Source organism: Dermacentor variabilis, chromosome 4 (genome assembly GCF_050947875.1).
Source record: "Dermacentor variabilis isolate Ectoservices chromosome 4, ASM5094787v1, whole genome shotgun sequence".
NCBI lineage: Eukaryota > Metazoa > Arthropoda > Arachnida > Ixodida > Ixodidae > Dermacentor > Dermacentor variabilis.
The window spans coordinates 73,832,442-73,857,632 of NC_134571.1; the positions used below are offsets into that span (position 1 = coordinate 73,832,442).

At 45.9% G+C, this 25,191-nt stretch overlaps 1 protein-coding gene across 2 annotated transcripts; it reads right to left on the reverse strand.

The window, feature by feature from the left end:
* Positions 1–283: 283 nt before the first annotated feature.
* Positions 284–22,362, reverse strand: LOC142577823 (alpha-tocopherol transfer protein-like). 2 transcript variants are annotated; one of them, XM_075687270.1, is made up of 6 exons: positions 21,930–22,362; positions 13,615–13,770; positions 11,826–12,077; positions 10,976–11,169; positions 2,964–3,074; positions 284–696 (listed from the first exon to the last, which is right to left on the reverse strand). In XM_075687270.1, exons 1-6 carry the CDS (start codon positions 21,982–21,984, stop codon positions 505–507), a joined length of 960 nt encoding a protein of 319 aa, XP_075543385.1. In that variant the 5' UTR covers positions 21,985–22,362; the 3' UTR covers positions 284–504. The 2 variants fall into 2 exon arrangements, with proteins under 2 accessions (XP_075543385.1, XP_075543384.1); XM_075687269.1 differs by lacking the exon at positions 284–696 and having other exon boundaries at positions 2,389–3,074.
* Between the last annotated feature and the right edge of the window lie 2,829 nt (positions 22,363–25,191).

The window sequence follows — 25,191 nt, forward strand, 5'->3', positions numbered from 1 at the left end:
TTAAATGCATTTATAATGAAAACCCATAATGGAAAATTGAGCGCCCCTTCCTAAATTTTGATGTCTACTTACCTCGTAAATTCATTTGAAATTGTGATTTTCATGAGGTTTGCTGTCTTGAAGGCATCGTCGAGCCACAATGAATACTGCACATTTGTCGTCAAGACGTTCCGAAGCGTCACACCAAGCGAGCTTTAATTTGCAGTGTGCGTGTGCGTCTGTGTGTGTGTGTGTGTAAGTGTGTGTGTGTGTAGAGATTAAGAGAGAGAGCATGGCGTACATCTGCCAACCGCATTTCCTCACAATGCAATAATTGCTCTTTAATAGCACCCTTTTGACAAAGCCTCTTGACCGAGCCACTATGATAGCTTTTATTATTCGCCGCAGTAAATTGGGGCGCCGTTACTTTCAGACACTCTTGTGTCATAGAATGTCTTATCACAGACGTTCATTCGGCGTTCTGCGCTTTCGCTCCTCAGGCAGCGCTAGCAGCGCAATACTGAATCATCTGCCACGACTGATGGGCGTGCGATATCCATACCGGCTGATCTCGTCGAAGAACTTGGCTTTGCTTTGCAGATCTTTTTCTAGCTTGTCGTAATCGTAGAATTCGTGAGTTCCGCCAGCTTCCTTGGGTATTACGTCCGCAGGAAGCAGGTTGTGTAACTTAACCAGGTCGTGTCCCAGAAGACGAACCTGAAAAATGCGAAACAAAGTGTCAGCGTGAGCAAATAAGCGCGTATATTATATGCCTCAAGCTATGTAGACATTCGATAGAGAGCGATTCGTCAGCGAAGTCCGTGGGCTATTTCGAAATGAGGATGTTTGCTTCAACCGCACAGCATTGCGTGCGTGTTCGACAACTCCTGCTAAATTGTTGCACAATGCTAGGTTGGCTGCAGTGTAATGTATTCGTACGACCACTAAATCAAGAGTTCCAGGGGCAAGTTATGCAAACTTGAGAATTCGGGCGATAAACGAAACCTAGACGCATATGCGTGTTCACTTAAATTCCTCTCAGTGCTGCATACGGAGCGAGACAGAAAAGTCAAAACATTTAAGAAACACATGAGGAAGAAGTGCAGGTAGCTTCAAGTTCGGCCAACTTGCGGCACCTTGCTCTGTCACTCGTAAAAATTTTTGTGATTTGCGCAGTCGAGATGAAAGTTTCGCTTTTCATCTTCGTTCTCTTCGTTTGGAGGCGCTTTTACTGATCAATTTGATTTGCCGCGCACGCCTTGAAGTCACCGTCCGAGGACTCGTCACCAACCAAAAACGCGAGGAACATTGACGCCGGTCCTGCAAGAGAAATCAAACATCACAACACTTTTACAGCAAAGCTATACAAAGTGTCATGTGCCTGTAGAGACCCTACGTATTGCAAGGCGCTGTGTACTTCGCCTTAACGTTTTGCAGCAAAGCCATTAGTGCGACTAAAAGAGCATGACGTAGTATACGCGTCTTTTCACGATGTCCTGGGAAAGCTGCACAAGTCCGCGAGCTTATATTTAGAGAGAAAACGAGCCGCGTTATGTGTAATATGCAAGCAAATCCTGAATTGCGCTCCTCATTCAGGAGATAAATTAAGATTGCTAAGCCCTCATTCTTTGCCTGTTTAGGGGCATTACATGAAACGCTTACGAAATTTCCCCGCTGCGCTGGGACAATTAAATTTCGCAGCAGTATTATACTTGTAGGGAAGTTGGGGTCACGTTATATGGGCGGGGGGGGGGGGGGGTGTATCGAGATTTGGATGTGTGTAGGTTGAGTAGCAGCTTTCAAAATAATTACTAAATTATTGTTTTTAAGGGGCCTTATACGAAGCGTGTAGTTGGCGCGGTGTCCTAGGAGAGCTCAACGTAGCACCGAGATTTATTTGGTCTGTCACATAACGCCTGGCACATTAATTCTTCAATCACCAGCACAGAAGTGCTGTACGCTCCTCTTGTTGTCGGAGTCAGCGCGATTACATTACGTCACCAGCCGCATCTTCTCTTCAAATGTCACTTTCTTACAAAAACTATTCATTCTTCATCTGAATAACTATAACCATTATAGTAGTGTGCGAATATTAGAAATTTTGAATACGAATCGAATAGTCCTTGCTGTTCGATTGGAATTCCATTCATGAGTTTGCTATTGAAAATTGACGAATATATTCGTTTCCGTTTAAATATTTGAAATTCCGAACAACCCTGCAGAGTCTCGAGCGAGCGAGCCTGACGCATGTGATCACTATTCCAAAGGATTTTGCTGCAGGAGAGCGGCGGTTCTTGTGCAAAGGCATCAGCCTCTTGGCGAACTTAAGGGGCTCATAAATTCTGCTGTATTATTTACAGTCTCGATTTGGTCGTCTCCAATTAGGAAAGTCAAACTATTTGCCCGCTCTCAACGTCTTGCGTACTTTAAAACAACGTGAAGTGCTCTAGAATCACACTCCTCCCCTTCAAAGAACACGACAACCTACGTGCATCTTTTCGCTTCATTACTGTCGTTGTCATGGTGCTCTCGATAAACGAAAGCAGTTGTCTCATACTTACAATTTTTTTTAGTTGTCGGGGAAGCAAGCTGAGAAAGTATTACGTGCATGTATCAAATTAACTATTCCTCTCGCTCTCTTTTTCTTCTTTTACCAAACGGACTCCACGCACTAAGTGAACATAGGGGCTAGTTGGATCGTATTTTCATTCAGCTTTAAAAAGTTATAAAAATGGACACCACGCAAACTTCCGAAGCTTCCGAATATTTGATGCTGGCCTCAATATCCGAATGTCCTTTCTCTCGGATATTCGTATTCTTACTCGATCCCATTCGGAAATATCGCTATTCGAACACTCCTGACAATCATCTCGTCGCTTCCTTAACACCAACGTACACAAAAAAACTGACATTCCGTTATCAACGGTGAACACACACATAAGTACAATTCTGTTACCAAAATTGTATAAAATTTCTGCGCTTACCCTTTGGAGCAACTTTGGCTTCATAAAACGCTTCGCTGCCGCAAAAAGTATATCAAACAATGCTGGGTTGTGGATTACGTAGAGGGCTTTGACACGGATGGGATAACAGTCCTGAAAAGAGCGGGTTGAATTGCATTAAGCAACATCAAAAGTCCACTTTGTAGTCATATTCCAAGCGTCCAAGCCCCTGTAGAGACCCAGTCAACCTTTTCCAACCAGTTACGTTCAAGAGCATGCATGAAATGGTGTAAGTCTTTTCAGGGTACTTACAAACTCGTACATAATGGCTTCTTTGAGAGACTTAAATCCACGAAATACTGTCATCGTAATCACCAAGCGTTTCCGTTACCATTGAGATCATATCAGCATAAATGTCATCCGTTCCATCCTACATAGGTGGCTTTTCGTTTTTCTTAGATTTATATTTTTCTCTCTTTCTTGCGCCATCTCTCTGGAGTTGAAGAAAACAACACACACCCACAAAGAAATAAAACGTCAGCTACTTGAGCTAAAAATTAAACCGTTACCAACGCTCCTCTTCTTATTTTCGGCGTGTAATGAATGACACACAAAAACACACAGCAAATGTGTGTCTGGAGTCATTTCTTTTTCTTGGGCTTTTTTTTTTCTTGAAATGTGAGTAGTATTCTTTAGGAACCTCACACACTTTTCGGTATGCGTATATATCCTCATTTAACCTCGTTCACGTCCACTTGGGTCCCTGGATATGTGCTACTGGGTATGTGTCACTATTCAATTAACCTGTTTCAAGCCAGCTTGGATGGTTGAACGTGGACCACGGGGTATGTGCCGCTCTTAAATAAAAAAAAAGAACACGGTACTGCAGTAGCGAGCGGCTGAGGAAAATTAAATGCGTATAAAATATTCCAGCAGAACCCGCATCCCAATGGCTGTCGACGTTAATGCAATGAGCATCGACGCAATGTAGAGACACACCGTATTGCCGCCGCTGAAACCCGACATGTGTGACCTTAACATGTTGCTTTTGGCAGTGAGAGGCGAAAGGAAAGGAAAGACGAGCGCTACACTTACAACTGTTGTAAGTGTAGCGCTCGTCTTTCCTATCGCCTCTCACTGTCGATTTTTTTTTCGAGATTTTGCGTTAAAAAGCAACATGTTAAGTAAACGCCAACTCGCCCATGAAGTTATTCTCAAGCAATATGTGTGAGGCGTGTGTGCAGCCGGGCTGCTCTTTCGCGAATTTCTCTGGATATGCTGCGCCATGTAGCGGTTTTTTTTTGGCATGACGTCCATGCGTGGCGCGTGACTGGTAATATATACACACAATATTTTCTGTATATATATATATATATATATATATATATATATATATATATATATATATATATATATGACGTGGATTTGATTTCGCCCAGCATTAGAGACATTCTCGAGGATTTTCTCATTGACGGGCGGCACCAAACCCAGTAAACTTTACATTTTCCATGACAGAAGTTGGTGCCAGAGACGTTCATTGAAATGCGACGCATGCCTAGTAAGCCAAGTTCACGTGAAAGGTTACTGAAGAGCGCCACATATACCAAGTGTAACGTACTCATTTGCCCAATTAGGTGCAATGATTGGTTTCAAACAGGATTACCCTCAGCACAGCAACCCAATTGCCCTACAGTATGGACCATAGACTACCTAGTGACCCAAGCTGACGAGAAGACGGTTAGAACACAAAAACAAGTATCTTAAGAAGGCTAAGCCCATTAAATTTTTAACATCTTCGGTGACGGGCGGAATAGAACACGTGGCATATGAATTCCTGAAGCGCAGCAGCCAGACACGTCAGCGAACTGCGCCGCGAATGCACTGGTCATTGTGCCGCTCTAAAATTAAGAAAAAGGGTTGAAATTTATCTTGTCTTGATCTATTTATTTATCTAGGCGTGATAGAATCCGCGTCGCACGGGTTCTTCAAGCACCGCAGCTTGACGCTCTAGCGAGCTGCGCTACGAATGCGTGCGGCCAGCGAGACAACAATTTTCAGTGTTCGCTCACACCGATGCGCCACGCATCTCGGAGGTCTACAAAAACTTCATGTCGTCGCCGGTAAATGGCGCAGCGTGTCCTGAAGAAAGAAGGAAGAAGAAGCATGTGCTTGCTGCGGTAAAACTGGGAAAACGATGGAGCATGTTTTATTAGAATGTGAAGACGTCTACCCAGCGGTCGATTTAGGCACCACTGGCCTGCTTGAAGCCCTTGGGTTCAGCGAGAGCAGGGGAAAAGTAAACATGTCCGCAATAGAGCTTAGTAAAAGGCGATAGGAAGATTGGTGGAAGTAGGGAAACGACAAAAAAAAAGGGAGACGTACAAAAGCAAAGTTCCCAATAGGGGGTCAGAAAATTTGGTTGTGGGAGTTCATAGTGCTTTTTTTTCTTTTTTAACCTAGGTATAATAACACGTATAATAGCAAGAGCTTGGTGGCGCAACCCACCGCCCCGTTCCGAAGGGGACGCTCATAACATCTATCCATCCAGTCATCCATCCATCCATTCATTCATCCAAAGTGCGGGAGTGAGCCCGGCTCACTCTCGCAATACACACGTCATGCATGACGCGTTTTGTCGGTGACAATGCATGGCTTGCACGTGACCTCACGTCCGCCCGCGCCGCTGTGTCCGCGCCATGCTGGAGCACCTCGCGCGCCGCACTTGCATTGGCTGATTGCGTGCGCAGTGGTGTTGCTGTCTCCCTGCGTTTTCTAAGGGGATATCGCCGATCCTTAAAAAAAGTTATGGAGTTTTACGTGCCAAAACCACTTTCTGATTATGAGGCACGCCGTAGTGGAGGACTCCGGAAATTTCGACCGCCTGGGGTTCTTTAACGTGTACCTAAATCGAAGTACACGGGTGTTTTCGCATACCGAAATGCGGCCGCCGTGGCCGGGATTCACCGATCCTTGCTGGACATGCCACTCGTTTAGAGTAGGCCTGCGTTTAACGAGGCATATTACGCAGGACTGATCGGGTCGGTGCGTGCGCGGTATCAAGAAAGAAGTAAAACTGTGCGATGATGTAGACCCGTACGCGTTGCGATCGGGGGCGGATATGACGATGGACGTCAGCGCTTTTCCCGAGGTCTCGCACGGAGACAATGTCAACTATCTGGTTTTCTCTTCAAGCTTCGCGACACTGGAGAAAATGAAGTTTTATAAATCGCTTGAATCTCGCAAATACTTCACAAGCGGTTGGGTGAAAACACTGTCGGCGAAGCGACTGCAAGGAGAAAAGGTGCTCCTACTAGGAGAGGTAAACTGGATCCCCCGTTTTCAGTCCCGCATTTTGTGTAGAACATTCAGAGGCATTCCCTGGTTAGTTCGCGGTGCGTGCAGGAGACACGCGAGATTGGAGCACAGTGCAGAGAGAAAACCAACTGATACTGTCAGTGAAGGCTTTCCACTGTCCCCTTACCCCAAGCCAACAGACATTGTTGTGGCACGCCAACATACAATGTTACATGCATTGGCGCAAAAGCAGAGTTTACGTGCTGGGCTCAGAAAATCTTCAAACAAAACATTCCAGCTTGCGCGTGTGTATTGTGGCTGGAAGAACGCAGTGAGGGCTTGCTATGCTTTACTTGGATATCTCTGCATTGTGTACGTCATGTATGTTTTGATCTTAACAGTTTAATTTTCCCTTTGTTGTCTTTAGAGGGAAGAATGCACAGTGTGTGTGCTTGCCATGCTTCTTTTTTTGGATATCTGTGCATTGTGTACATGATGTATGTTTTGATTCCAACAGTTTAATTTTCCCTTGATTGATTTTGCAGGTGAACCACTCATAACGAGAGGGTGAACGTCCACTGAAAGTGTGGATTCTTTGTAAAAACAGTGGTACCGTGTTGGCTGCACACTGTGCCTGCATGGCGGGTGTGGGAGAAGCTTGCTCGCATGTCGGTGCCCTCACCCAATCTACTCTTTTTTTATCCCTTAACGTCACACCTATCATTCTTCTTTCCATAGCTCGTTCCATAGCTTCTTTCCAAACTCGAGTTGATGACATCTTAGTTGAAATAAAGAAAAAGAAATGGGGCATGGGCAGGACATGTAATGAGGAGGGAAGATAACCGATGGTCATTAAGGGTTACGGACTGGATTCCAAGGGACGGGAAACGTAGCGTAGCAGGGGGCGGCAGAAGGTTAGGTGGGCGGATGAGATTAAGAAGTTTGCAGGGACGACATGGCCCCAATTAGTACATGACAGGGGTAGTTGGAGAAGTATGGGAGAGGCCTTTGCCCTGCAGTGGGCGTAACCACGCTGCTGCTGCTGCTGCTGCTGCTGATGATGATGATGATGATGATGATGATGGTGATGATGATGATGATGATGTCGGTGCCTGTTTGTTTGCTGTTGACACGGGCGTGAGGATGAAGAACTCGGTTAGCTGCACTAAAAGCATTTGGCTCCCTAACTGCGTGGAAAAGGTTCTATTCAAAAGATTGAAAGAGATTAATTTTGCATCTGCCAAAGGACAAAAACAGCAGCTTGATAATAGGATTGAGAGCACCCCCACAAACAAAAAAGTAATAGAGCAAAAATTTCGTGTGGCACCAGCCTCACCAAAAGATGTGGTACACATATGCAGTGTCTTCAAGAGAAGTGTTGTCCCGGCAATTTTTTCCGTGCTGCCTGGCCATTCCACTGCTGTCAAGGAACCAGTGCCGAAAGAGCAAGCACACCTTCAAAATTTGTTTACGGATGATGCTTTGGCCGATGGACTCGACACCCTCGTTCACAAGGCCAACCAGTTTTTGAGCACACTTCATGTCACCGATGAAGCAGTGAAGTTGATTGATTCAGAAGCGAAAAGCCAGAACAATTCACCTGATTGGTACCTTTACTGATCCGGTAGAGTGACAGCATCTGTAATGAGAAGCGTCTGCCGAACAGCTGTAGATAATCCTAGCCTGTCGTTACTGAAATTAATATGTTACCCAGAAAAATTACTAAAGACTCCTTCCATTGTCTGGGTTTTGGAGCATGAAGGGGATACACTGAAGACCTATGAAAATCATCGCGAACAAAAGCACGACAATTTCAAATGTTACAAATCTGGTCTTCATCTCAGTGCCTCATATCCATTTGCTGGAGCAACACCAGGTGCACTGATTTCATGCTAATGCTGTGGAAAAGGCGTTCCCGAAGTGAAATGTCCCTATTTGCTGCGTAATGCCACCTCGTTTAGTGGGGCTAGGTCATGTTTGACAGACATTAATGGAGCTGTGCAGCTTCCCTAAGCAACACGAGTATTATTACCAAGTTCAAGCCCAAATGACTCAATGCAAGGTTGACTATTGCGACTTTATTGTCTTGGCTCGAAACCTCTTCTACATGCAGAGAATTAAAAGAGACGAACATTTCTGCAACCAGATGTTTCCAACTCAAGGGAATTTTTTGTAAGAGCAATTCTTCCCGAGCTCTTAAGCAAGTGTTTCACACGGCAGCAGAGAGCCCCAGAAAAGGCTCTGTCACCAACTAACATTTACCCTTTCTGTCAAGGACCAGGTACAGGGAAGATGATCGCGTGTGACAACCTATCGCACACATTTAAATAGTTTCATTTTTCCTGTGTGGGAATCACACGGGCACCAACGGCAAAGAAGTGGCACTGTTCACAGTGCAAGTAAGATAAAGAGAACTAGTTCGCTTGGCATTCATATGCTATTCTGTTGTACTGGTCTTTTGAATAGCCAGTAATCAATTCATTTAGTAAATAAACGAGTGTACAAGATCCAAAAACAACCCTGTTTTATTTACTGAGGCATGCTGAGTTCGACAAACAGCAAGGCACTTGTGGGATTGTATCACTACATAAGAATAAAGCCAGATTTCTCTATTCATAACAAATGTGCCCCCTCCAGCATACATTTTGATAGAAGGGCAATAATTGCTTAAACAAAAAAAAGCACGAGAACAAACGACAATAGTATTGAAGAATATAGCACGAGCAAAGGCTTGTGAAAGCATTACACACTAATGAAGCTCCAAGGTGCGTGAAGCCACTTCACCGTTGGCTTCCCTTAGCTCAGCTAGAATTGATGGACACAGATTAGACTTAGCGCAGCATACAGTGACAATTTTATTGAGTGGCGGTGTATCATCACCTTGTCGGCGGACAAAATACTCAATGGGGAGTGGGCCTTTCAAGATGATAAACTTATTCCTTGTGAGCCCAATCACTATCTCTATATGAATACGCACGTTGACAAGTTTTCTGGTGCTCAAGACTTCGTCTGCCAATAGTTATTTCTTATCTTGCAAAAGACATGCAACAGGGTGCAAAAGAAGCCAACACTCTCAGAGATATTGAAGCCTTTGTCGGCAAGCACAACATCACTAGGACGCAGGTTTCGAGAATGCCACAATGTTCTTTGACATGCTTATCACTGCAGCGCCCTCCCCAACCCTCCGAGATGGAAGTGACAACACTTTGAGGAGCAACGCCAATAAGAAACTTAACAGTGTTACTCTGCTTGTATTGCAACCATGTCTCAGTTATTGCCTCATACGATGATGGCCACTCTGTGTTTATTTAAAAACACTCAACGACTGTGGCTACATTCGCACCAGAGGAATAAAAAAAAGCCTGTGGCACTGTCTGCTGCAATGAGACTTGGTCCGGCCACGACATGTATGTCTTCAATCGACAATCTGCAACGCGCGACACTGTCACCTCTGAAACTCCAAATCTGAAGCCAAGGTCAGTGTTGTGCAAATTCAGCTTCAGCTTCATCAGAAACAGAATAAACGTTTGAAACTTTCATACACTTCTGTTCGCACCGTGTGGGATATAGCACTCCACAACTTTAAATATGCCATACAGAATATCCAAGTTTGCCATCCCTGTGTAGCAGACGACCTTGACCTCTCTCTGAAAGCTGCTTCAGTCCACTCTAGTTGGTCAGTCTGAGCACGCAAGGGATACAGGTTATCATTTAGTGCAGTGCACTGTTGTTCCAATGCTCCAATGTCTGCCAGCCATGGTCACCTCTGTCTGTGCAGCAACTCCTGAAATTAACAGTACACACCTATGGTTCAAAGCATAACGGTTCACCAGCATGCAGACATTTCATGACAGCGATGGGAACACACCAAACAAGAATCCAGAGTTAACGAGATCTACCTTTTCGACTTAACCAAATCAGCAATACTGACCTGACTCATTTTCAGCAGCCTGGACTTCACATTCGGCTCGTGTCAGTGACGGACTGTCTTCTGCGCATGCGCCGTCATCTTCATCGCCGTCGTCACCGACGTCGCAGCGCTTTTCGGGTGGCGTTACGGCGACTCCAGGAGCTCTTGCCGGTGCAGCGGTCTCTGCGTCGACCACGGCAGTAGTTCGTTTGCACCGTCGCCTTGCAGCACGCTCGTAGCGCGCAGTGCCTTCATTCTTTACTTTGTAGCCTAGCAAAAGCGTTGGCGCACAGTCCGGATTCATCTCCTCACAGATCTTGGACGGTCTCCCTACAGATGCAAACAAATATCATTCCAGCGCAGTGTTAAGTGCTCCTCAGATAATAATAGCGCAGGCTTACCTGTTACGAAGTGAACGCCGCACGCTCGGACGTTTGGGAGATCGCCCTTGAGATCGGCACGGTTGATACGCGCAAGACACAGACTGCGCCGCTTCGAGCTAAGTGCTTTCGTTCGTTCACCTTGCCATTCCACAACTTTCGGAAGCGTGAAAGGTTTGTGTTCGCCAAGTCCTTCCTTGAGCTGCTTTTACTGCGATTACAACATCCAACAACTGCGCAAATAGCTGTTGCAAAATAGTATTATTCGCATACGACTGACAGCGTGGTAAGCGTGGTGCTCCGCTATGTCGGAATACTAGCCCGGCATTCGCGCAAGTGACGTCAGTGCAAGCCATGTATAGCGTGGGTCACTACATTGTTTTAATTGTAGTCGCATTAACGTCGACAACCATTCTAAAATTAGTTCTGCTTTATTTATTTTTTTCACAAGGCCGTAAAATGAACCTTACCTGCATCAGGTACAAAAGCTTGCTGATGAAGTATGGTGTGTACTGCGTAATGTGGTACACGCTCAGACCTTTGAAGTCAAGCACGAACACGACGCCTCGGATCTGTACGTCCTGCTGAAAGAGCAGCCACTCGACCTGTACCAGGCTGACTCGGAAGTAGTCGTTGAGCGAGCACATCCGGCTGTTCCATGCACCTGAAAGCAGCAACAATACACAGAAGCCACAAGAAATATCAGACTCTGAGCCGAAATCCTACTGCGAAAATAAAGACAACAGTAGACCACAAAAAACGCCGCATAGTTCTGGGCTTGCTCAAAAGTCCTTCCGTTGCTACGTGCCCCACCTTTTAGTGGACACTTGAATATAAGAGCAGAGCTTGTATACAGTACTATTTATAAACTTTGTACAGGTGTAGTTTTGGTCTTGTTAGCACGACATTTTTGCTTAGTACTTAGCGCAAAATAAAATTTCAGGCAGGTACAGGCATTGCTGGACAAGTGGCAGAATCTTTCAGGACTCGTTTGCTTCCTGAACTGCGTGCACACCTTCTCTACAACAGCGGAATAAGACAAAATAGACAATGGAATGTTAAATGTGACTTAATTTCAGTATTTTTTTTTTTGCTCCCGCGTTTGGGCAAATGCGAATCCGTCACACGTGGAAACTACGCTGATTTAGCATTTGTCCCAAAAAACCAGAACCGCTGTCAAACGCTGTCGTAATACTTAGCGAAGTAACATACGTGCCTCTGTGGCGTTCCCTTCGTTCCCACGGAAAGTCTTCCGCAAGTGCAGCCGCACTCGTTTACCTAAAAACTCATATTTCACTAACAGACAGACATGATTCTTACCTAATCTCAGAAGCACAACTCCTCTCCCGAGTGAATCCCTTTGCCGGGACACTGTGACTAGGCGGTGCTGGCGACATGTGGAGTCGAACGGAACCGAATATGGATTCAGGTTGTCAAACATTTCTCGTGTCTCCTGCTTGACGCGGAAATACTTTCGAATGTTCTTAAAGGCCTCCTCCACGTCGTACTTGCGGGCACGCAGAAACTTTACCAAGAACTCCTCGTCCGTGGGGCACTCCAGCCGGGACTCCTCTGAAAGAGGGAGACATGCCAGGGCCGGTCATTTTGCAGTATTAGCAGCAGCAGTGCGGTTTACAGCGATCTGATTTAGTTCGGCACGCTTAACGGAGGTTGTCCCGTGGCTTACTTTAATCCCACCAAGCCGAACGTATCATTTTTGACACGCTGACTCTGATACCTCAAAATTCAAGTTTAAGTGAGAGAAGTTTAGCAGAAAGACCATAGTAGGTTTTGGATACACTGGAGCAAAGTTTCAGTTGTGGGCAGCTTGGAGAACCAATCACTAAATAAGTAATTAGAATACTAATTATTTTGCGTCTAAGCACATTTCGTTGGTTATTCTCTTCTTTTTTGTTTTTTTTTTTGTACGGACATACTCTCAAGGTCAGAAGTAGAGGCAAACAAGTTCTATCTTTTTTTTCTTGATTTGTAAAGGCGTTTGAGCTTCCTAGAGTAATACATCAACAAACGAAACAATGTAATGACAGTCATGGAACTAGAGCCTTAGTCTAGAAGGCCAGAGTGTCAATACCACAACCACTAAATCAGCTCTAAGCAATTCTTGACAGAGCAATAGGTACTCAGGTGAAAGCACATGTTAAACCATGTGGCGTAAAGTGACCCAGAGCCGTCCTTTACGCTGTCTGTCAGCCCTTGTTTAGCTGTACGATATAAAATCCAACCAATCAGTTAATCAGTTTCACTAAGTGAACGTTGTATTTTTCAATAAAGACGAGGAAAGCCGGAAACGCTCAGCGGCGAAGCCAGGACAGGTGCTCCGCTGTCAGAGGACCCCCCGAAATTTTACTGGTCCATATGAAAACAGCCTCCTAGAATTTAGGAACAGATAATGATCAGGCTCAAAACACTTATTCGAGACATTCCCAGGAATTTTGGCCATTCACACTCATAGAATTAGTCTACCTTCAGCGTAATAAAACTGCGTAGCTCAATAGGCAGTATATTCAAAAATTATTTTTCAAAACGTCTACCGATTTTCAACAAGTTTTTGTCAGCGACGTCGAACAGTTACTGCCTTCTAATACCGTACGCCTTTACGGCACTTCGGTACTTAGTACTTCGGTACAGTCTCCGTACAGTACAGTACAGTACAGCAATTCGGTACTTCGCTACAGTCGGTACTTAGAGCTGGGTTAAGCAATGTTTTTGTCAGGACCAAAACACTGCTATTACGTATAGCACTAAGTGTCTGCTAAGTGCCTACTAAGTGCCACAAAAGCGCATGTGTTTAAAAGGAAGTGCCCTCTCGGCGTCGCTATTTCAAACTTGATGAAGCTCTGAGGATCTTTCTATATATATATATATATATATATATATATATATATATATATATATATATATATATATATATATATATATATATATATTAACTGCTTGTTTAGTTACGCGCTGTTGTATTGCGGTGAAGCCCAAAGGATTTCCGAAAAGGAGGTGTCCAGAATTCTAGGGCGTGCTAAACTCCTCGCTGGGCTTCTGAAAGCCCTGAATCACCCACTACGCTGCAATCTCGTTGTCTGAGCATACTTACCGGAGAGTAGCCGGCGCAGCTTCCCGATGCACTTAGCTTTCACTTCGGGCGTTTCCCCAAGCTCGCGTCTCGCCATCTCCTCCAGGTCTGCTGTCATGTCGCCTCCTGTTTTGGTGGCGACGCCTCGGTCGCTTGCCATCAAAAACTCCTCGATTTCTGGAAGAAGGTGAATAACGCGCGCATATGAGCGCGTTTCTGTATACAGTAGGCTTCCATTAAAAGTAACTCGCACGGACCGTGAAAATAGGCTCGCCTCATCTGAAGTTTGTCTTAATAGAAGGAATACATCGAACAAAACTTCCTGCTATTCATCGCGTGCCCAAATCTCTACGGCACAACCTAATAAACAGAACAGCATTAAAGCTAAAACCCTGGCGGAAAAAGAAACATTGATTTACGTGATGCAGAAGTTTTGATTTGTGCACCCTTGCTTAAGCTGTGGAGCTGTCGTTACTTGCTACCACTGTGCAAATACGTGCACTGTCACAAAAGCTGTCATTTCCCTAAGGATGTTGAAAACGTTTTCTATACCCTCACGTTAAAAAAAATGCACCAATGTATTCAGATAATTATCGGCTGCGCCATGCGTGAAGTTGATTGTTGTGGCTTCGGGCAGTGTCCTCACCATAATAATCAACCTGCACAGACACGTCTTGGACACCGTCAGTTATTGTTCTTATGGTGTCGCCACTACAGGCTTCCATATCGTCGGCGCTGACGTAGTCAACTGAAACGCCATTTACTTCTCGTGTGGCTAAAAGATTCACTTTATCCAAGTGTACGATTAGGGCTTCTGGCTGAGCCGAGTAGACGTCAGTCGCAGCTGTTGAAGTTCGGTCTAATCGTATCAGCGGTTAGTGTTAAGATATTTTATTGGGTCTATGGGGAAACCCACTAAAAGTTCATACATTGTTCATCATATCCGAAAGTTTGAATTAACCGTGGCCATTCTAACGGAAGCCTACTGCATTTCTCTCCACGTTGTGCAACGAATTATGTTAGGCGCGGTCAAGTTTAAAGGACTGCCTGTCGGTTAGCAGAGCTGTTTAACATTTTGTCTTAATATCCTCTTTAAAAAATATACGCCTATTATTCGATACCGGATGCTACAAGTAATTTCCTTGGATATCTGGAATAAATAAATATATTACTACGCAGAACTATGGACGCGACACTATGCAGGTGCATATGCTAAAGGGTGACACGATAAATCGTAATACGTAGTTTGTTTATACGAGAAGAAAGGGGGTTAACCGAGGGGCCGGATATTTATTAGTCATATCATGAGAAGCCCCAACAAACAAAGACACCAAGGAAAACATAGACGAAATTACTTGTACTTACTTATTTAATCAAAGAAATGATAAATTAATGGCAATGAAAGTGGATGAAAAAACAGCTTGCCGCAGGTTTGGAACGATTCCACGTCTTCGCTTTACGCGTGCGAAGCCATTCCTCAGCAATATGCAAGACATACCACAAGTAATGTTTAATGTCTACTCTTGAGTTCCATTTCTACGTAAGTGCCGACTGACGCTGTGAAGCAGATTTCAAGCACTCAGTTTTCCACGCAATTGGGAATCTATAACGCGTATACATCAATGTCATAAAAGTGCAGACGGGATGTCATTTGGTTTACTTACTTTTGGTAAGCGAATAAACATGGGAAGGTACCATGATTTGGTTTTAATCAGTTTTCATTGCTCGCTCGTATCGTTAGTATGTTCGCCCATGATACGAATGATGATGATGATGATGATGATGATGGTGGTGGTGGTGATGATGATGATGATGATATTTATTATTCGCACTGTACTTTATATGGTTTCGTCGAAACCGGAATCGCAAACGAAAACAACCACGACGTGCTGTCATATGCTGTTGTCAAGACAGATCCTGCGGCCCGTATTCATTCGGGAAACTTAACTGCAACCGCTTCAAAACATTTCAAACCCCCTTTCAGATATCGACGCTTGCGCAAATCAAGATCTCAGTGGTCTCATTGACCAAGAGGCGGACCCCCGACCCCTTTCCAGGCACAGTTTGCGCAGTTATCAAGCCCAAACCTCAGCCATATTGCAAACCGGTCCGAACGGTTATTCTTCACTCGAGCGCTTAACTGAACTCATTACAAAGAACCGGCACGCGAAAACCGGAAGGCAAATCATTCGGCGGCCCGCCACACGTGCTTTGCACAGATAGATTGCAGTGGATGCAGTGCATGTAAGACGAAGGAGGGGGTAAGTGGAGGAAAGTGGGGGGAGAGGGAAATGGTGGCCAACTTCTGGCGCAGTGAAAGAACGCGGGCAGAAGCAGCTCGATGAAACATGGCAGCAGCGCGGTGGGGAGGATCGCTGCGCCCCGCGATCATATCGGCAGGGGTGAGGCGAGAGAAAGTGGCGAGGAGCTGTTTTACGTAACACGCGCCCGGAAGTACATACAAAGCTGGCAAGCTCGCGCTCCCTCTACGACGCGCTCCTCCTCTGCGCACGGCCTGTGATTGTTGGCCGTTGCGATATCTCCACTTCCGGCACTACTGGCGCCAATATACGGGTACGGTGCGCTGAAGGCGCCGCTCGCCTCCCGACGCGAGCGGCGCCAACATGATTGAGATTTGCATGAGATTGCGTGACGCTGGGCTTGCCGATTGGTTTGGCGCGTGTACAGGAACATCGTCTTAACTATTTTATCAATTTGACGTATGATTTTTACGGTATCACTTTTCTTTTCATCATTTTGTGGCGTGTGTTCATTTTATGAAAACATGCGCATGAAAATAGGACATGCAAATAACAAAAGTTCTCATCGCTGATGAAAAGAAAGAAAAGAACGAAGTGAAAACATTAAGAGTTTCTCTTGGTCTGGAGGTGCACATCGTATCTACAGCCACTGAATGAGGCCTGTCGACTTCAGGGATTGAAGTAATGCAGGTATCTCTTTCCGAGCTTGCGATACGTGTGGTCACTGTACTTCTGTCCACGTGAACGTTCTATATTTTTTTTCTTCTTAATCCGGGTGATCTAACGCGGCGTGGAGCAGAAACCTCCTTTTCCCTGCTTAGGGTAGCAAACCAGACGCGTGTTTGGTTCACTTCCCTGCATTCACTTCACTTTTCCCTGTCTCCCTCATCGCTGGCAATTCAGTGAAGATACAGCTAGACCTAGCGGAATATTTCCACGAGTATTATACATTATGCCGGTACAACGCACATGTTCAAATCTTTGTCAAGCGAAGCTTTCCTGAAGTGGTTATTTAAATTCGGTAAAACTAAATCCGATGCCTACAATAGTCTTTATTTTCATCCTACGCGACGTATCATCTCATGCAATGTCCGTGCACTACAAAGGTCACGACTTCAGCCTTGTGCGATGTTCATGTTGATGCGCTTAATTCATCGTTTACGTGCTATGCCCAAATGCACACAGCAGTTCATGCGCATGCACACAGCAAGACGGCGACGCAGCGATGTCGCGAGCACGGAACCTTGATGTTCGATGTCCTTCGAGGGACGAATGGCAAAGAGATTGGGTCGGCGAATGGCAAAGAGCAAAGGGTCGGGCGTGTGCTACTGGTGACTCCCTTTCTGGTTCGAAATAATTCTGGTGCCCGTATCGAGCAAAACTTACGGTGTCACAGAGCGAAGTGTCCCTGTCCCCCTACTTTAAGAAGAGTGCTGCTGCTACGCTCGCCGGCGAGCAGAAATGCCCGACAGGAGCGCCTGTGTAGGCAGGTTGGTGAGCGTTCCATCCAGAACCCTTCGATCTTATTATCTCGGCCGATTTCACCAACCTCGAAAGTCAAGAAAACCTGCCCCCTTGATACGAACACTTTCAACGCGCAATTCACTTTCGATTTCCAGACACACCCCCGGTTGCACGTGGCGTGCTGGTCTCGCTACATATTTTCAGTTCACGAATAAGTGAAACGGCTCTCATCGCCGTTTCGCGAGCGCATTTACCACGAAATCCGCAACGGCTGCAAAAAAATCCGTTTCCTTCGAACAACGTAAACGATATGAGTAGTGAAGAAATAACAGCCCAAAGTGCGTTTATTGCACTTCCTTCAATTTGGTAATCGAGACAACGCTGTGTTGCTTTCCTTCTTAGTTCTCCCCGTTAAGGTTGACGCACTCGTAGTCTGTCAGTGCTTTTTTTTGTTATACTTTGATGTCTGCCACCTGTGTCGGCCGCGCGCGCGTACCTGCTGAAATTGATTCAGCTCAAAACACGTGAGCAGTGTATCGCAGTGCGAGCCAGTAAGCCAATGGCGTTAAAGCTGGAGAAAAGAGAAAAAAATTTAAGAACAATTTTTGAAGACTTCTAATGAGGCATCAGTAGCCATTCATCATAAAAGCATGCAAACTCGTAAACCTAACTTGTGTGTGCCAAAAAAATATGTGTATATCATTGAGGACGCAAAAAGCTAGCGCGAAATTAACCGCGCCACTTCAAACCTACGTCAAAGTTACCCTGGTTCACATGTACGGGATAAGGCTTCCTGTCATTAGAGTGTTACCGACCGCTTCTATGTGGTTAATTTCGCTTCGTCTTGTACTGCAGAAAAGTCTCACTTTTCGTTCGGATATATGCATGGCGGCGTTCGAAAGAACTATAGCGCAAGAAGTGATATTTGCAGACACGCGGTAGATACAAATGTCCTATCTCTCAGTATGTGCAATGTGTAAAAAAACAAAACAAATAGTGTTGTGTAAACAACCGCGTATTACATTACAGTACCCTCAGAAACTGGACAAGGACGCTGCTGTGCCGACTCTGCCCATCGTGTCAAAGCATCGAAAATAAGTTTTATGCACGGGTTGTATTTTGAATCCGCGGCCGCCAGACGTTATGCAAGCCTGATTAGTCACACGATTCGCTGCCATTGAGTAAATGCTGTCACGTGTTGCAGACACCAGTGCAAGTAATTTGCGCCGATCCCGAATACGTGTGTGAACGGTGCTGATGGTCTCTCCGACTGTGCGCATGAACAGCAGACCACTGTTCAAGGAATGCATCGTAGCTTCTTTTCATCACCCAAACAGCACTATGGTGACTACGGGGACCATTTTAGATTTATTAAACGACACCTGCTTGCACACACTGCTCTGTAGGAATGCCGCAACGTTGTGTATTCGTATGGACGCACTTCCTCCTCTTCATTCCAACCCTTCATCTTGCTTCTTTTATCTGCCTTACCCAGTGCAGAGAAGCTAGCTAGAACAAGCTAGCTAGAACAAGCTAGCTCAGCGGGCTACGTTCAGCAATTGCATTAGCTGTCCTTGTTTTTCTGTCCACTTTAATGCGCGTTCATAGGCAACAAAGGCTTCGTGTGATATTAAACGGAACCCGCACCTTACTTGCCGTCTTGTGCAAGTTCCCGAGGCATGGGGACGTATGCTCGAACGATCATTTTTGGCGATACTATCGCTTTCGCGTAACATAGTGCTCAACCAGCCACTCAGCTCATTCGGTTTTGCTCAACCAGCCAATAAGCCCGCACTGAAGGTGACATCGCCGAAAGCGACCGTCCGAGAATGCGTCCCGTGATTTTTATAGATGGATTGAGTGAGGAAAAGCAAAACGAGGAAAGCTATCGAGGTAATCCAGGCGAACGTCCTCTTTATCACTTTCCACAGAGGGGGAAACGTCAAAGGGGATAAAAATTGAATAGCGAGAAAGTGGAAAGAGGCAATGGCTCAGACCGGTGCACTTCGAGAACAAGATGCGCGGAAGGAATCCGCCCCTTGCGAGGAAGCAAATTTCATGGTCGAAAGTCGACGCCACATTTGCACACGCGCCGCAGGTTTCGGTAGCTTCCTGGGCGTCGACTTTTGTGGCTGTCTCGAGCTGTGGCACCGCAGGAGGGCCTGTCTCTGCTGTAGTTCTGATGCAAACATCGTTCTCGACAAAAAAAAAATGCAACGTGCCATGACAGTTTGCACAAACGAAAGCCTTTCTGCCAGAGGCCTCCATTTCTCCGTTTTCCTTTTTTTTTTTTTTAGAGTGATTAGCTCTCTTGGGCTCTTTCGCCCATTTTTATTGCCGGTAGTTTGTGGTGCTCGGACTTAGACCTCCAACACAAAGACACCGATGCAAAGCTCTCGCTGCGCAAGAGCTTTGGGTCATTGAAAGGTTTAGATGCTGTGTAGGAGCGTTCGGGAACCACAGCCTTCCTCTTCCCTCTTCACCCTCTCCCCTTCTGGCATCTGCTGGAGACGGCCCTAGCGGCGACTCCCTTTCCACGCCGACGCTCACACGCCTGGAGACTACGCTTATATTAAATTAAGTTCTGAGATTTTTTTTTACGTGCCATAAAAGTCACGATTTGATGGTGAGGCGCGTCGTAGTGGGGGACTCCGGTCGAAATTTTACCACCACGAGGTTTTCTTAACGTGCACAATGGTGTTGCATTACGTCGCCCCCGTCAATATGCGGCCACCGCGGTCGAAACCGCGACCTCGAGCTCAGCAGCGCAACGCCATAGCTACTAAGCTACCGCGACTAGTGGGAGACAACAGCGATATTAGGAATCGAATTGTATATGTATAGCCACCTAATACTACCGCTACAAAAGTGCTGGCTGGTTAAACGGCTCCGTTCCCTGAATTGCGCAATGAAACAGGAAATGCTACCTAAATATCCTCACCGCAACAAGTATGCGCGATAAAGTCAATCATTTTTTAATAAAGTCAATAGTTCTCTAGAAGGGTTCGGCTATTCGCTTACACTGACAATCATCGTTTTCATTATTAGTTTTGCCGTGTTACTTCCATCGATATTATTTTAGCAGCTACAGCATGCATTTGCCGAGCACGTTGCCTCAAACTTGTCCATAGTCGTCGCGATACTTCATCATTTTTTCGTCTTGCACATGAGCTCTTCGCAGGCGTCGGAAGTTACAGTGAGCACATTCCGGAAATGTGAAGCTCACGCGTTAGTAATCAGTGCGCCTGCCTCGTAATTTGTAGATTGCTGACTCCAATCCAAGCTCAACTGAAGGTGCAGGTTATTATTTTTGTGCACATCAAATATATTTTCATGCAAATATTGCAGGCGTGCAGTGGAGCGTTACAGTCGCTTAGACATCCTTGTAAATCATCGGTGGAAGGCAATATTTTTTTTTCTTTTTCGTTTTAACTGGCCATGGCTTCGTCCTTTTGTTATGACATGGTGCTCTATGCTTCTCGCAACTTTTCTTTAGAGCAGTGCAGTGTTAAACCGCGCGCAACTGATTCAGGTTGCGAAATAATTTTGAGTGGATAGATAAATAAGGCGAATATATTTCGTTCAGTAGAGGATGTATACTAGTGACGGTCATCATGTTTTAACCTTCTGGCATTTAATTTTGTTTTATTGCCTTGCTCTGAAAAGAATCCGTTTTGTGCACTCATTGCATAAATAAAACTAAAAATGTCGTCCCAAAAGATATGTGGTGACGAAACAGGTCAAGAATGTTAATGCGATAATAAAGAGGCGATAACGACGTGCTATGACAGAAGGGCAAAGTTTACACAAATTCATGTCAGCCCATGATTGTCATGCGGCCTGAGCTGCCATTCTTTCGTCTAGTCCAGACCTTAACGTCATACTTCCGTTTAATAATTTAGTATGCACGCTCTGCATCGTTAATCGTTAGATGTAGTGACGGTCGGTAAGGTGCAACGATAGTTATGGTGAAGTATGATCTACGTCGCATAAGCAATCAGCGTTGTTGCGAGAACAGCCTAAACTTTAACGCCTGAGGCCTTTGTGTCCCGTGCCTGCTTCACCAGTAGCAGGCGATGGTGTCGCTGTTCTACTTCCTAAAGCCGCGGCGGATGCTCCACAAAAGTCCGGTTTGCGATGGGCTTGCAGAAGCCACACGAAAAATTCTTACAGCGCCGTCCTTGCTCCCCAACCCCTTAATAGATTCTAATCTCCTACAGGCTTCTGAGTACATCGCTGGCGGTCGTATCTTACCATTACAAAATCCAGTAGGTTCCAGGGGACTCCGGCATTCGAATCCAGAACGTTCAGCACGTGAGCCGAATTGCTAAGCCGTTACCGTTTTTTCTGGACTAAGTCGGCGACTGTGGACTAAGAGTAAGCTTACTGCGCTGAGCGCGGATACTCTTGCAGATTTTCGCGTTCCGTAGTTAATAGCACAGAATGACGTTAATCTCGAGAGAGTTCGTACAATTGTCAAATACGCTACGGCGCGGTGACTTGCTCCATATGGATCGACCTTGCCTAAATTTAAAACGCACAGAAGTTTGGAAGAAGAAATTTGCCTGTCCATTTCGATGTGCGCGACCTCTCCCAAAACACTGCGCTCACCTTTGAACAGCGTCCTGCCGTCGTCTTCCCGCTTGAAGCGACCGACTATGTGCATCCAGGTATGCTCCGCAGAGAGCCAGCCGTCTTGCTTATCGTCTTTCACTGGAGCAGCCGTAACAACTTCCGGTTTCGGAAGCGGGATGCGATGACTCCGGACCCCTTTTCGGTTCGTATACTGTGCGAGGCAAAGCCAGACGTGCTACAGCAGTGCGCCGGGGCGACAGTGTTTGCTCTACAGCAATGGCAGTGGGCGACCGTCTAATCCGCTCATCTGTACAATGTTACACACACACTTCGTCTCGACACTGTCGCGACCGTCACTGTTACTCGCGGTTCCTCGTTCGCCGAAAGTAAACTTCCGTCTCGCAGGCCGGGCGCCGCGTGCTCATTTCCGAGCGCTCCTGGCCAAGTTAGCGAGTACACCATTGGGAAAGGCCCGCACGCGACCCCAACTCGCTTTCGCCTAGAGGGTTTGTTTTCTCTTTCTCAGAGCCCGCCGGGCCGACAAACAAAGCGGCTTTTCCGGTTTCCCCCTTACCTGGTCCACTCTTTCTCCGGTGGTCACGCTTTTGGTGCTACTCTCCACCACGTCCCCACGCTCCACGGTGCGCTTTTATGGAACCAAGAAACTTTGATTCGGCCGCAGCCAGACATTTTGGGCAGCGCCACAGGCTATTTCCAACTTGGAATCGTCGCCTTTTTGATGCAGCCAGTGTTTTCCCTGGCGAATTTTGTGGTTGTTGTTGTTTGCTCGCGATCTTCCTTTCGATAAGGACGTATTCGCAAGAATTGGTCGTTGTAGTAAGTATCAATTGGCTGGACGATTCTGTTTCCAGCCTTCCAGCACTGTATTGAGAAATTAATAGCTCCGGTGGGCGAAACGGGGAAAACAGGGTGTACTTCGATCGTAACCTTTACGTAAACCTCAGCGAACTTTCTTTCTTTTTTCAACTTTTCCCTTTTATTTATCTGGCTGTCACTGCTTATGAAGTTGTTTCTTAGTACCGGACTTTCATTTCGTTTCCCTTTCTTCTTCATGTGTTTAGCAAAGACCTGATGTATAATTTCGATGCAGATAAGGATTAGCTGGACAGCCTTGTTGACCGCCATGCGCAAGTAGCGCATATAGCAACCCATTCAAATAGCGTGCAACGATAAAAACAGAATAATAGCAAAAGGGAGACCGGTATCGCTCTATTGGTGCTAATTTTACTGCAAACACAGAAATAAAGAAGAAAAATATGTTCGGGACTTTGGACATTAGGAAACAGTTTCAAGACAGATGCAACATCGAAAAGCGTTTCTAGACATTCCAGCAGCTATCCAGGGGAAATGCTCCGACAGGAAATCAGCGCCCGCTGATTTGAGGTCGTGATTGCCCGTGGTCAAAACAGCAGATGATAGAACAACTGACGCTTGTCGCGGCTTCGTTGGCTCATGCAACCCCCAATACACCGAGCGCTCAGAGCTCAAATGACACGTTGGGTTTCTGAAGGAGGGAAGCTGTAATTCGAGAGTCTGGTACTAAACAATGTGGGACATATTCAGGACGCGGCGTGATTCCTTTTAGTTATACTGCTTGTGTTTAGACGGCAAAGTGCTCTGTCGGGGCTTGTAAGCTGCATTCCGTTCCATATGGTCCTCTATATCTCGCACAGTTTACCTAAAACTAAAGCGCCTGCAGTGGTGTCTACGGTGCCGGTTCAGTGTCTCGCTCACTCACACTGAGTGAGTGAGACCCACTGAGTGTCAGATCCACTCACCCTCCGCGGCGTTCTGCTATACAGATTGCGATATGACGGGTACCAAGCCCCGACGTGGTTGCAGGTACGCAGTGGAGGCAGAATGTAACATAGCCGAGTGTGGGTGTAGGCCAGATGGTTATTGATGATTTTGGGAAGTTACCGCAAGCAGAACACGGAACTTGAAGAAAGGTACAACACGAAGCGGTACTGACAACTGATGATTTAATGAAACGAACGCCAAGCTTATATAGCTCAGACACACGAGTGCACCCGAAAAGCTTGAGGTAACTTTCCAAAATCATGAAGGCAGAATACACAAATGCTCGTATTTAAAGATTTATGTGCCCGTTAAACAACCCGAGGTGGTCCAATATAATTCGGAGCCTCCGACTACGGTGTTTCTCATCGTCCAGGAGTTGCTATGGGATGTTAAATTCTCAACAACCAACCATCCGATACAAATAGTCGCGCACAAAATGTTCGATATTTACGCACTTTCGAGCCTACCACCTCGCATAATAAGAGCGTATAGATATACTGCTACGCGCTGACCCAGCACATGAAACCATGCTCCGTCATACTGTCATCTGTTATGCCTTTGTCTGATTTTATTTCTTCATTTGCTTACGCCAGATATTTCTTCCGAAGTAACTTTTTAATCACTGTGTAGCAGGGGTGTACATTCGCTATCAAAAGCCTAGACGACGCTGTATTTGCGAGAAAAAAAACCTGAATGCCCGCGGAGCCTAGGCACATAGCCTCAAATTCAGAGTTGCAGACCGCAGTAGTTCGTAGAAGCTACGCAGTAATTTATTTAGTTAGAATCGGCATGCCGTAACCGATCACGGCCTGTATTCACAAAAAAAAAACACTACTTCCGTTGGAATTGTTCGTAATAGAGAATGCAAGGCAATTCTGATGCTGGACATGCTATTACATTAAAAACCGCCGGCCAATGGCAAAGTTCACTTAGGAACAGAGAGCCACGTGAATTCGACAGCAGAAATGTGTCGTTTTCATGAAATCCATGTTCGGTGAGCATTTTATGCCGTCTGTACTTCTCTATATGCACATTATAAAGTGTATAACGACGACGCTGACGGTCACAGTGAGGTTCCCATACGAGGGCAATTCGATTGGAGTATAGAAAGGTATTCGCGTGAGTTGTCAAGATGTATCCATTCGTGTTATTGCGCCATGAACAGTTTGCACGCGCGAAGTGGGACACCCTTGACGCGTCGCGGTGCAGGCGCGCCGACTCGCCCGCTTTCGAAATTGGCGGCGAGCGCAAACGTCCTGTTTGCCTCTCAGCAAGCATCAGTCATGCGACGTATTGTGCAAGTCGCGAGCAAATATTTTCTTCTAGTGCTAAACTAATACGAGCTGCGGTGGGAAGTGTTTGACCTCGCCTTATGCACGTACACGATGCACGGGTGACGGGTGCGACGTAATCAAGGAAAAAGAGAAATATCGTTGTATCAGCGATTTCGCCATGCGGCAGCCGGTCTTATCACTAC

Bases quoted from the DNA above. Each gene is read 5' to 3' on its own strand.
- LOC142577823 (XM_075687269.1), bottom strand. From the start codon at position 21,984: ATGCACATAGTCGGTCGCTTCAAGCGGGAAGACGACGGCAGGACGCTG. The intron at 13,771-21,929 runs GTGAGCGCAGTG...ACCTTCTTCCAG, and splicing joins CGGCAGGACGCTGTTCAAAG to AAATCGAGGAGTTTTTGATG. The intron at 11,170-11,825 runs GTAAGAATCATG...TGCTGCTTTCAG, and splicing joins AGTTGTGCTTCTGAGATTAG to GTGCATGGAACAGCCGGATG.